We start from the raw sequence: 13,702 nt of genomic DNA, 5'->3' as shown, positions 1-13,702 counted from the left end.
CCTTTTTGTTTTCTTTGAAGATACTAAAACATGGGAGTGGTTTCCAGCCTGCCATTGCTTCTAGTCCTCATTCTGAACCATGGAAGATATCCTTCATGATTGTAAGTGTGAACTTTACCAAGCCTCCTTTTTGTCCTTCTCATTTTCATGATGACCTTAATGATCTTAGAGATCCTTTCCAACCTTAATGATTCTGTGGTGTTCTTTAAAGTCAAGTTGCCTGTGGAGCTCAGCTGTGTGTGTGATTTGTGCATTGTCAGTATCTACAATCTACAATGGCCTTTCCTCCAGCATGTGTGGACAGTATGTTTTCAGGAGGGGTAGAGTCCTTGGGTGTCTTGGCTCAGCACTTCTACCACAAAATTCCTTTGAAAAAGGGGACAGCAGAGCTACAGACTGCCTTACAGAGCTACAGACCACCTTGCAGAGCTTCACATTGCCTTGCAGAGCTTCAGACTGCCTTGCAGAGCTTCAGACTGCCTTGCTGTGCTTTCTCTATGTCAGACTTTGAGTCTAGGACACCTGTGCAGCTGTCTGTCACTGCCTTGAATGCAGATCCTTCAAAAGTAGGTTCCTGTGACCAAGGTTAATTGAAGTCAAGCAAGGAATAGAGAACACACCTGAACAAACATGGTAGAAGGAGCACAGTGGGGAGGGTCAGTGCTGACCTCAATAGATGCAGCTCCTGTCAGAAGTCTACCAGCAGGTGGACCTCCCTAGTTATGGTTTATTGATTGATGTCAGGTCTGGCTAGTGGGGTTTTTTTTGCAGAAACTCACAAAGAAACAAGAATGGGGAGAATGTGTTTGTAACAATAAGACGTGCCAAGTCTTCCTTCCATGGGGGTCCAGATTTGGACAAAGTCAAAGCTGATTTCTGAAATAATTTGGGATATCTGGCCTGTGGCCAGTCATCTCAATCAGGTGAGCAGTGAAATATTCACCAGAGAAAGACAATGCTAGCACCAACAGCTCCTGTGGGTAACATGGAGCCAGCAGCAGCTCCTGTGGGTAACGTGGTGGTGAGAGAAAGTTCAGTTCTCCCCACATACACAAAGAAACCACAGCTAACTCAGTCGGAGAAGCAGAGATGAAACAAGCTCTATTTACAAGCAGGATGAGGTACAGTGAATGTATACACAACATACAGTGTTTACAATAGATACAGAAATATACAACAAAGAAAGTAATACAGAACAAAACTCCCTCCTCCAGCCAGAGGAGGCTTCCCCCCCAGTACCCTCCTCTCTCCCCCTACCTCCCTTTTTTCCCCAAAAGGGTTAGAGAGAGAGAAAATGTAGTTATTAAGGAGGAAAAAATTCTGTTAGCTCAAAGTGCATGCAAGAATTATCTTTGTTTTTCTCATCTGTTATTCAAGGTTAACTCAGGCTAGCAGCTGTTGCTCAGAAGCAGACAGGCTGAAAAGACAGAACAGAACTGACTGAGACTCAAACTGAACTAAAGCTTAAAGTTGCATTCTACCTATCTACCAATGGAATTCGTTTAGAATATCTGAATGTTTTCAAAACATTTAGCTAGAGTGTCCCAGCACTGTCCCTTTCTTAAAGGCACAGCCTCAGACGGTCACAGTCCACCCCTTCTAAACGATTTCATTGGCTGTTCATACTGTCCATCCAATCCAAGACGATATTTACAGTTTGTAAGTCAAATTCATAGTCCATTCTGGCTATCCTCAGATGTAGATGATTCAGAAGTCCAAGAAAATCAGGGAACAAGAAAATAGAAAACATTTTGTCTCTTCGCAGATGAAGCGAAGAAAAGGGAAACAGGGATTCTCAGGGTCTGTTAGTTGACTCAGGGCTCTCAGGGATCTCAGGGCTCATGCACCATAGATTCCTCGTTGATTCTTCCTTTGGACGCGATGTAGCTGCATAACAGTTTGAAATTAACCTCTTTCAGCTAAAGTTAAATTTCTTTGTGGAATACACTGAATTTCACCATTCTCTTGCATTACCCAATAAGTGTGACCCGGACCTTCAGCTGATACCACCCCTCGGACAGGTCTAGCCTCTCCTGAGGGTGAAAATACCCAAACAGTTTTACCTAACAGATTCTTTTCTCTAACAACAGGAACTCTATCACCTTCTACTTTCCGTAGCAAATCTGAATGTGCAGGTCCAGCTCGGTTCACTGAACCTCTACTATTTACCAGCCAGGTTGCTTGTGCTAAATGTTTTTCCCAGTTTTTCAAAGATCCACCCCCCATGGCTTTAAGAGTGGTCTTCAACAAACCGTTGTAGCGTTCAATCTTCCCTGAAGCTGGTGCATAGTAGGGAATGTGGAATATCCACTCAATACCGTGCTCTTTTGCCCAGCTCTTTACAAGGTTGTTCTTGAAATGAGTTCCGTTGTCTGACTCAATCCTCTCTGGAGTTCCGTGTCTCCACAGGATCTGTCTCTCCAGACCGAGAATGGTGTTGCGTGCAGTTGCATGTGGAACTGGATAAGTTTCCAACCATCCAGTGTTTGCCTCTGCCATAGTAAGCACGTACTGCTTACCAGAACGAGAACGTGGTAGAGTGATGTAGTCAATCTGCCAAGCTTCACCATACTTGTACTTGGACCATCTGTCACCATACCACAAGGGCTTAAGTCGTTTTGCCTGCTTAATAGCAGCACAAATGTCACAGTCATGGATGACTTGTGTGATAGCATCCATGGAAATGTCTATGGATCTGTCACGAGCCCATTGGTATGTTGCATCTCTGCCTTGATGTCCTGACCAATCATGAGCCCACTGAGCTAAGAATATCTCACCTCGGTGTTTCCAGTCGAGATCAAGATTAGAGTCCATGTCTACTTGAGAAACTCTTGCAGCTAGATCTGCCTGATGGTTGTGTTGCTGTTCCTCAGTAGCTTTGCTCTTAGGAATGTGAGCATCAATGTATCTCACTTTCACTGGAATTCTCTCGATTCGATCAGCAATGTCCTGCCACAGGTTGGCTGCCCAAATGGGTTTTCCTTTCCTCTGCCAACCACTCTTTTTCCAGTTCTTTAGCCAACCCCATAGAGCATTGGCTACCATCCATGAGTCGGTGTAGAGATAAAGCTTTGGCCATCTCTCACGTTCAGCCACGTCGAGAGCTAGCTGGACAGCTTTTACCTCTGCGAACTGACTGGATTCTCCTTCTCCATCCTTTGCCTCTGCAACTTGACGTGTTGGACTCCACACTGCAGACTTCCACCTTCGCTTGTTCCCAACAAGACGACAGGAACCGTCTGTGAACAAAGCATATTTCTTTTCATCATCAGAGAGGTCATTGTAAGGAGGAGCTTCCTCAGCACGAATTACTTTCTCCTCTGGAGGTTTGGCACAGTTGATACCTTCAGGCCAACTTGAGATCACCTCCACTAGACCAGGTCTTTCAAGATTTCCCATTCGAGCTCTCTGTGTTATCAGAGCCATCCACTTAGACCATGTTGAGTCTGTGGCATGATGTGGTGTGGAGCCTTTGCCTTTGAACATCCAATTCAAAACTGGTAATCTGGGAGCTAAGAGAAGTTGTGATTCAGTTCCAATTACTTCTGAAACTGCTTTCACTCTCTCATAGGCAGCTAGAATCTCTTTTTCTGTTGGAGAATAATTAGCCTCTGAACCTCTGTAACTTCAACTCCAGAAACCAAGAGGTCGTCCACATGTCTCACCTGGAGCTTTTTGCCACAAGCACCAGGTTGGACCATTGTCACTTGCAGCCGTGTACAAAATGTTCTTAATGTCTGGACCATCTCGGACAGGTCCCAGACCCATTGCTTGAACTACCTCTTGCTTTATCTGGTCAAAGGCTGCTTGTTGTTCAGGTCCCCAGTGGAAATGGTTTTTCTTTCGAGTCACATCATACAGAGGTTTCACAATCTGACTGTATCCAGGAATGTGCAGTCTCCAAAATCCCACTATCCCCAAGAAACGTAGGGTCTCTTGCTTGTTGGTGGGATTTGCCGTGGTGGAGACTCTATTTACTACATCCACTGGAATGTGTCGGCGTCCATCCTGCCACCGCACTCCCAGAAACTGAATCTCTGTGGTAGGTCCTTTCACCTTGTCTCGCTTGATGGCAAAACCTGCATTCAGAAGAATGTCAATGATTTTGTTACCCTTCTCGAAGACTTCCTCAGCAGTTTTACCCCAGACGATGATATCATCGATGAACTGGATGTGTTCTGGAGCACCGCCTTTCTCCAGAGCATCGTGGATCACTGCATGACAGATGCTTGAGCTGTGGATCCAGCCCATTGGCAGCCTGTTGAAAGTGTACTGGATTCCTCTCCAGGTGAAAGCAAACTGAGGCCTGCATTCCTCTGCTATGGGAATAGAGAAAAATGCATTAGCAATGTCTATGGTAGCATACCATTTGGCCTCTTTGGATTCCAGCTCATACTGCAGCTCCATCATGTCTGGCACTGCTGCACTCATAGGTGGTGTCACTTCATTCAGGGCTCGGTAGTCTACCGTCAGACGCCAGTCTCCATTCTGCTTCCGCACAGGCCACACTGGACTGTTGAAAGGTGAATGAGTTTTGCTGACGACTTTCTGACTTTCCAACTGACGAATCAGATTCTGAATGGGCAACAAAGAGTCACGGTTGGTTCTGTATTGTCTGTGATGCACAGTCTGAGAAGCAACCGGCAATTTAATGTCCTGTATCTTATGTTGTCCCACAACTGCAGATTCATCAGAAAGCTCAGGTCTAGCAGATAGCTTCAATTTTTGTCCATCAATTTCTATAGAAGCTACTCCAAAAGCCCATTTGTAACCTCTAGGGTCTTTGAAACGCCCTTCTCTCAGAAAATCAATTCCCAAAATACAAGGTGCATCAGGTCCGGTCACAACTGTATGCTTCCTCCATTGTTTACCAGTTAAACTTATATTAACCTCTACCTTACTTAACTCTTGAGATCCACCAGTGACTTCCAGAATAGTTATAGACTCTGATCCTTGATAATTTGATGGCATTATGGTGCACTGAGCTCCTGTGTCAACCGAGGCCCTGTACTTCCGAAATTGTGAAGTTTCAGGCCACTGGATGTACACATCCCAATAGATTCTATTATCTCTGTTATCCCTCTCCTCCCCCTGGCGGGAGGCAGGGCACCCCTAGTTATGGGGAACATGCCCACATGTGCATTGCGCACAGTGTGCAGTGTTATAACTGGAGCCACTGTTGGAGCTACTAGAGTTGTTCTGGGGAACTGTGGAAGTAACAGCTACCCTTCTGGTATTGCTACCTCGGGTTCTGCCACTTTGCAGTTCCCTCAGTCTCCTGAAAAGATTAGAAGTTGGTTGGCCATCCCAGCGGTTCATGTTCTCACCAAACTGATCACGCAGAGTTATCCAAATAACCCTACATGACTGCCTTGGTGGTCTGTTTCGATTTGATCTGTTTTGGAATGACCTCCTTGGAGGACGTCTATTCCTCACAGGTGAAACTTGTATCCACCTGGAGGAAGAATTGGAATTATCCTTCTGTGCCAATTGGTATATGGAATCCTTCAGATCCTTCATGCAATTCTCAATCTTTCCAGACAGAGTTTCAATGGCTGAAACCAAAGAAACACATGTCACGCTATCCTCCAATTGTCTCATTTGATCACTGAATTGGCCAACCGTGGGAGAAGCTCCACCATAATTTCTTGCCACAATCCTGCTTGCCAGAATGTTTGCATAATTAGAAGGAGCAAGCTTGATGAGCTTTTTAGCAAGACCAGTTCCTACAGGAATTTCATCAGGATTCAGAGTTTCATGTTCACCATAGAGTATCTCTCTAGCAGCAAATTCTCTCAGACGCTTAATTCCCTCATCCATGGTAGTCCAGGGCTTAGGATTCCATGGAAGATCATCTCAGGATGGATATCTCATGAGAGCTGCCAATAAAAGGCGTATCCACAGATTAACCTTAGCCTTGCCTAGATGTCTAGCTATTCCATTATCCTTTGAGAGAGTTCTTAGCTGAGCTGCTGACTTGTCTCCAACCATTAGAGCTGGTGCACCTGTATCATAACATCTCCCAAGCCAAGCTAGAACTGGCTCATTCTCTGCTCTGATGTAATCCTTCCGAACATGTCTAACCTCTTCTCGGGGTGCTGAAGTCCCCTGAATATCATCTTCTTCTTCCTCTGTCTCCTCTTCCTTAGCTTGTTGTCCCCATAATCCCGCTGTCACTCTCCTAAGGAGCTCTTTAATCTCAGAAGCACCACCACTAGCTGCTGTCCTACCAGGACCTGCACGTCCATCCTGTGATGATCTCAATAACTCAGCTATATCTTTAAGACAAACCTTCTCTTCCTCCCCAGCAGAAGTATCTTGCTCTTCTCCCCTATCAGCTCCTGGATCAGCTTTGTGCTTTCCACTTCTTATTTTTAAAACTGCTACTTGCTTCACTGGAGCTGTGTTTGAATTTACAGCTGCCTTAACAGAAGCTGACAGGTTTTGAGACGGACTAGCTTCTGTGGAGGACACTTCCGGTCCTGCCGAAGAAGAAGGAGGAAATGGCTTTGCCTCTCTAATGGCTGCCAAGGGTGTGGGAGCCACCACGTTAGGAGCTGCCACATTAGAAGCTGCCGCTGCTGCTGGCTGATTGCCAGATTCATGAACAGCACCATTCAAAGCAGCCTTCCCAATAGACTTTTTAGGTTTATCTTTAACTGATACAGATTCTCCACTCTCCTCATCACTAGAAGTCTCTGGGGTTGAGTTAGAGCTATGCTTCCTTCTCTTTGATCTACACTTAATAACACATCAGGCCTTAGATACCTTCTTCTCCCAGTACAGAGCTACTAACAGGCACACATTAATTATCACTGATAGCAGGATTACACACACCAAATAAATCACCTTTGGATCCCAGCCATCACTTAAAATTACTCTTTCACCTACTGGAATCTTAAACTCCCTTATCTCGATTGGCAGAGTGGTAGATGTTATATTTCCGTACCTATTAAGACGAAAGAATCCCAGACACTGGTCATAGAGAAGCTGAATCTGATACTTAAACCATAGATATAATTTATACATAAAGTATCTGCCTAAGCTATTGCAAATCAATCCCAGAAAATACTTATAGACCAGTATAGAACAAATTGAAGACTAGACGTTTGCAACTCTGACTCGAGCAGGCAATAAACCAAGCCAATTATCCATGAGCCCCACGTTGGACCGCCCAATAAAATTATGTGGTGGTGAGAGAAAGTTCAGTTCTCCCCCCACACACAAAGAAACCACAGCTAACTCCAGATTTGGACAAAGTCAAAGCTGATTTCTGAAATCATTTGGGGTATCTGGCCTGTGGCCAGTCATCTCAATCAGGTGAGCAGTGAAATATTCACCAGAGAAAGACAATGCTAGCACCAACAGCTCCTGTGGGTAACATACAGCCAGCACCAGCTCCTGTGTGTGACATACAGCAGCAGCAACTCCTGTGGGTAATATACAGACAGCAGCAGCTCCTGTGGTTAACATACAGCCAGCACCAGCTCCTGTGTGTAACATACAGCCAGCAGCAGCTCCTGTGTGTAACATACAGCCAGCACCAGCTCCTGTGTGTGACATACAGCCAGCACCAGCTCCTGTGGTTAACATACAGCCAGCAGCAACTCCTGTGTGTGACATACAGCCAGCAGCAGCTCCTGTGTGTGACATATATAGCCAGCAGCAGCTCCTGTGGGTAACATACAGCCAGCAGCAGCTCCTGTGGGTAACATACAGCCAGCAGCAGCTCCTGTGTGTGACATACATAGCCAGCAGCAACTCCTGTGTGTAACGTACCGCCAGCAGCAACTCCTGTGTGTGACATACAGCCAGCACCAGCTCCTGTGTGTGACATATATAGCCAGCACCAGCTCCTGTGGTTAACATACAGCCAGCAGCAGCTCCTGTGTGTGACATACAGCCAGCAGCAACTCCTGTGTGTAACGTACCGCCAGCAGCAGCTCCTGTGTGTGACATACAGCCAGCACCAGCTCCTGTGTGTGACATATATAGCCAGCACCAGCTCCTGTGGTTAACATACAGCCAGCAGCAACTCCTGTGTGTGACATACAGCCAGCAGCAGCTCCTGTGTGTGACATACAGCCAGCAGCAGCTCCTGTGTGTGAGATACAGCCAGCAGCAGCTCCTGTGGGTAACATACAGCCAGCAGCAGCTCCTGTGTGTGAAATATATAGCCAGCAGCAGCTCCTGCGTGTGACATACAGCCAGCAGCAGCTCCTGTGTGTGAGATACAGCCAGCAGCAGCTCCTGTGTGTGACATATATAGCCAGCACCAACTCCTGTGTGTAACATACAGCCAGCAGCAGCTCCTGTGTGTGAGATACAGCCACCAGCAGCTCCTGTGTGTGACATACAGCCAGCACCAGCTCCTGTGTGTGACATACAGCCAGCAGCAGCTCCTGTGTGTAACATACAGCCAGCACCAGCTCCTGTGTGTGAGATACAGCCAGCAGCAGCTCCTGTGTGTGAGATACAGCCAGCAGCAGCTCCTGTGTGTGACATACAGCCAGCAGCAGCTCCTGTGTGTAACACACAGCCAGCAGCAGCTCCTGTGTGTGACATACAGCCAGCAGCAGCTCCTGTGGGTAAAATACAGCCAGCACCAGCTGCTGTGTGTGACATACAGCCAGCAGCAGCTCCTGTGTGTGAGATACAGCCAGCAGCAGCTCCTGTGGGTAAAATACAGCCACCAGCAGCTCCTGTGGGTAAAATACAGCCACCAGCAGCTCCTGTGTGTGACATACAGCCACCAGCAGCTCCTGTGTGTGAGATACAGCCAGCAGCAGCTCCTGTGTGTAACACACAGCCAGCAGCAGCTCCTGTGGGTAAAATACAGCCACCAGCAGCTCCTGTGGGTAAAATACAGCCAGCAGCAGCTCCTGTGTGTGAGATACAGCCAGCAGCAGCTCCTGTGTGTGACATACAGCCAGCAGCAGCTCCTGTGTGTGACATACAGCCAGCAGCAGCTCCTGTGGGTAAAATACAGCCACCAGCAGCTCCTGTGTGTGACATACAGCCACCAGCAGCTCCTGTGTGTGAGATACAGCCAGCAGCAGCTCCTGTGTGTAACACACAGCCAGCAGCAGCTCCTGTGTGTGACATACAGCCAGCACCAGCTCCTGTGTGTGACATACAGCCAGCAGCAGCTACTGTGAGTGACATACAGCCACCAGCAGCTCCTGTGTGTGACATACAGCCAGCAGCAGCTCCTGTGTGTGAGATACAGCCAGCAGCAGCTCCTGTGTGTAACACACAGCCAGCAGCAGCTCCTGTGGGTAAAATACAGCCACCAGCAGCTCCTGTGGGTAAAATACAGCCAGCAGCAGCTCCTGTGTGTGAGATACAGCCAGCAGCAGCTCCTGTGTGTGAGATACAGCCAGCAGCAGCTCCTGTGGGTAAAATACAGCCAGCAGCAGCTCCTGTGGGTAAAATACAGCCACCAGCAGCTCCTGTGTGTGACATACAGCCACCAGCAGCTCCTGTGTGTAACACACAGCCAGCAGCAGCTCCTGTGTGTGACATACAGCCAGCACCAGCTCCTGTGTGTGACATACAGCCAGCAGCAGCTACTGTGAGTGACATACAGCCAGCAGCAGCTCCTGTGTGTGACATACAGCCAGCACCAGCTCCTGTGTGTGACATACAGCCAGCAGCAGCTACTGTGAGTGACATACAGCCAGCAGCAGCTACTGTGTGTGACATACAGCCAGCAGCAGCTCCTGTGTGTGACATACAGCCACCAGCAGCTCCTGTGTGTGAGATACAGCCAGCAGCAGCTACTGTGAGTGACATACAGCCAGCAGCAGCTCCTGTGTGTGACATACAGCCAGCACCAGCTCCTTCTGTGACATACAGCCAGCACCAGCTCCTGTGGGTAAAATACAGCCAGCAGCAGCTCCTGTGTGTGACATACAGCCAGCACCAGCTGCTGTGTGTGACATACAGCCAGCAGCAGCTCCTGTGTGTGACATACAGCCAGCACCAGCTCCTTCTGTGACATACAGCCAGCACCAGCTCCTGTGTGTGACATACAGCCAGCAGCAGCTCCTGTGTGTGAGATACAGCCAGCAGCAGCTCCTGTGTGTGAGATACAGCCAGCAGCAGCTCCTGTGTGTGACATACAGCCAGCACCAGCTCCTGTGTGTGACATACAGCCAGCACCAGCTCCTGTGGGTAACATACAGCCAGCACCAGCTCCTGTGGGTAACATACAGCCAGCAGCAGCTCCTGTGTGTGACATACAGCTAGCAGCAGCTCCTTCTGTGACATACAGCCAGCAGCAGATCCTGTGTGTGAGATACAGCCAGCAGCAGCTCCTGTGTGTGACATACAGCCAGCAGCAGCTCCTGCGTGTGACATACAGCCAGCACAGAATGGAGTGGAGTCACCATCTCTGGAGGTGTTCAAGAGGGGATTGGATGTGGCACTTGGAACCATGGTTTAGTAGTCCTGAGGTGTTGGGTGACAGGTTGGACTTGATGATCTGTGAGGTCTTTTCCAACCTTATTGATTCTATGATTCTATGTCCCACCCTTCTGTGCAGGGCATCATCAGTGCTAGAGAAACATCCTGTATGCTTAATTTGCTAGTTTTAATCTGACCCTTAGCTTCAAAACCAAAATCAAATGGCTATATCCCTGTACTTTGACACCAAGCTGGGGAGGGACTTCTCAGGATCTCAGGTAGTGATAGGACTAGGGGGAATGGGATGAAGCTGGAGGCCGGGAGTTTCAGGATGGAGGTGAGGAGGAAGTTCTTCCCCATGAGAGTGGTGAAGCCCTGGAATGGGTTGTCCAGGGAGGTGATTTGGGCCCCAGCCCTGGAGGTGTTTAAGGCCAGGCTGGCTGAGGCTGTGGCCAGGCTGATGTAGTGTGGGGTGTCCCTGCCCATGGCAGGGGGGATGGAACTAGATGATCCTTGTGGTCCCTTCCAACCCTGACTGATACTATGATACTATGATACTTTGCCTTTCAGACCTAGACATGATCAACACGGAACAAGACCCAGTTCCTGAGACCCCCTCCTTGCTACAGGGTGTTTCAGGGGGCTGGTGGAGGCTTCTGATGGCCAGTATATTCTTTCATTGTATGCAGGGAAGGAAAAGGCAGAGTCATTAGCTCATTGCTGGCTGATGGTGGTACTGTCATGCTACCTTCTTGTGCAGATACAGAGATTTGCTCCCATTCCCAAGCCAAATAGCCTCAGGAGATCCACATCCACATAATTTGATCCAGAGGTGCTGAGCCCATGTCCTGGATGACAACACTGCCTGCTGTGTGTTGGGGTGAGCTCTTGCTGCTGGCTGCACAGCAGCAATCCATCTCCTCATGAAACAAAAAGATGCAAGTTGACAAGTGATCAGGACCTGGCCTGGGTCACTGATCAGCAAACTTCCCTCTATTTTATTTTTTTTTCCATGGCAAGTCCATTTGGTCAGATGTCTTCATGACAGCCTTGCAGCAGGGAATGTTCTGAACTGGTGGCTGGCAGCCCATGCTGCTGCTGTTGGCTAAGGGGCACTTGGCACGGTGCACACGTCTCTGCTGCTGCCTGAGTATAACCTCAGGAGGGGTGAAGAGGTGGGGAAAGGCTGGCTCCTCCCCCCATCCCATCTCTTCATTTAGCCTGAAAGAAGAGAGATGATGCCCCTAAAAGCAGCCCTCAGTAATTTCAGAAGAAGGGGGCCACTGGAAGCAAGGCAGCAAGAGCCCCCAGGATGAGAACAGCTGTCGTCCTGAGCGTTCTGCTCCACATTGCAGCTGCTTTTCACCAACTGTGAGTGATGTCCAGCTTCTCTTTCTGTTTCTTTCATGAAGGCATCAGTCCAGGTCCACATGACAGGCTGTCAGCTCTGCTTTCTTCTCTACCAGACCACAGCAAAGCATAGCCTTGCCTCCCATGCATTAGATTGAGCTAAAATACAAGCCATGTTTATGCAGATGTTAGGCCATGAGCCGTTTGCTTCTCCAGTTGCTGTGCCAGATCAGATTGCTGCTGCCTAGGATACAGAGTTGCAAGGCCACTTCTGAGGATGGCAAGGGATGGCTTTGGGGAGCTCAGGAGATGGCTGAAGCAAGGGATTTAAGAAAGATGAGATGCCACCTCTGATGTCTCTAATGACTCTCTCAGTGAAGAACTTTCTCCTCACCTCAAGCCTAAACTTCCCCTGGCACAGCTTGAGACTGTGTCCTCTTGTTCTGGTGCTGGTTGCCTGGGAGAAGAGACCAGACAGACTTTCTTACTGTCTGCAACTACTTGAAAGCAGGTTGTAGTGCGGTGGGTGTCACTCTCTTCTCTCAAGTAACAAGTGAGAGGACGGGAGGAGGAAGCCTCAGATTTCTCCAGGGGAAGTTTAGATTGGATATTATGAAAAAAGTTCTTCACTGAGAGGTTTACCAAGTGGTGGAATGGACTGACCAGTGAAGTGGTTGATTCATGATCCCTAGAGGTATTTAAAGTTCATAAAGATGGGGTGCCTAGTGACATGGTTTATTGTTGCTCTTTGTAGTGCTAAGTTAATGATTGGACTCAAAGATCTTAAGGATGTGATAGGACTAGGAGGAATGGAATGAATGGAATGGAATGGAATGAAGCTGGAGGTGGGGAGATTGAAGCTGGAGGTGGGGAGGAGGTTCTTCCCCATGAGAGTGGTGAAGCCCTGGAATGGGTTGTCCAGGGAGGTGGTTGGGGCCCTGTCCCTGGAGGTGTTTAAGGCCAGGCTGGATGAGGCTGTGGCCAGGCTGATCTAGTGTGGGGTGTCCCTGCCCATGGCAGGGGGGTTGGAACTAGATGATCCTTGTGGTCCCTTCCAACCCTGACTGATACTATGATACTATGATACTATGTCTTATTTCTCCTGCCACAGGCACTACCTGGTGGTGGTCCCTGCAGATCTCCGCTACCCCTCCACTCAGGTTGCCTGCCTCCACATCACCTGCTACGAAGTGAAGCTGCAGGTGAAGCTGATCCTGGAGCGCTCTGCAGGACAGGAGCTCCTAGTGCAAGAAACCATCCAGAAGGAGAAGACTTTCATGTGTACCAAGTTCTGGGTGAGCTTCCCTGGGCAAATACCACCACTGGTTTTCCCTTCAGGAGCTCTAAATCCCTTGTGTTACTCCCTAACTGGGGATGATGAGGTCTACTTTGCCTGGGAGTGAGCCTGCTAGGAAGTGTAATGAGTGGTGCATAGGGGTGTGTAGCCCAGTCCAGTATCTGCTGATCACCACTGGATCACCCTTCTGAACCTAATTTTCAAAGTGAGGTATACCACACTTCTAGATACATAAGAAGAGCCCAGATGAAGCAGCTTTAGCTCTTGTCTGAGTGGCTTGTACAGCCCCACAGCTAAAGCCTGGGGAAATGGTGGTTTGCATGGCAGCCTGCAGTTTCTCTACAGCCCAAAGTCAGGCAGCAGCTCAGCTCTTAGGAGCTACTGAAGAGCAGCTGGATGGAAATGGATGTGCTTGTGAGTTTTACACAGCATTGTGGAGTGGATCCACTGTTAGTGGGAATTGAGCAAAAATGTAGGCTAAGGCAGACAGGCCTAAACAGTGTCCCTTCTGATACACAGTGTGTGCTGTGGCTGCAGGTGTCTTTGTCTGCTGGGTTCAGGAAGACCCTTTTGTGGGCCTTTTTAATCTGCCTTTCACACTTGTGCTTGCTGGGTGGTTCTGAAGACCCAGTACAGCTCAGTCTCCCT

At 48.5% G+C, this 13,702-nt stretch overlaps 1 protein-coding gene across 1 annotated transcript in view; it reads left to right on the top strand.

The window, feature by feature from the left end:
* Positions 1 to 11,719: 11,719 nt before the first annotated feature.
* LOC137455322 (alpha-2-macroglobulin-like protein 1) overlaps positions 11,720 to 13,702 on the top strand; it is a 40,960-nt gene continuing 38,977 nt past the window's right edge. The window contains exons 1-2 of the mRNA XM_068166035.1: positions 11,720 to 11,778; positions 12,869 to 13,052. Of these exons, the coding sequence (XP_068022136.1) occupies positions 11,720 to 11,778; positions 12,869 to 13,052 (243 nt within the window). The remainder of the gene's footprint in view (positions 11,779 to 12,868; positions 13,053 to 13,702) is intronic.

The sequence above is a fragment of the Melanerpes formicivorus genome, unplaced genomic scaffold (assembly GCF_026170545.1).
Source record: "Melanerpes formicivorus ecotype bairdi unplaced genomic scaffold, bMelFor1.0.p_v2 SCAF_96, whole genome shotgun sequence".
NCBI lineage: Eukaryota > Metazoa > Chordata > Aves > Piciformes > Picidae > Melanerpes > Melanerpes formicivorus.
The sequence above is the reverse complement of the archived record's forward strand: the minus strand, read 5'-3'. Positions and strand labels throughout refer to the sequence as shown.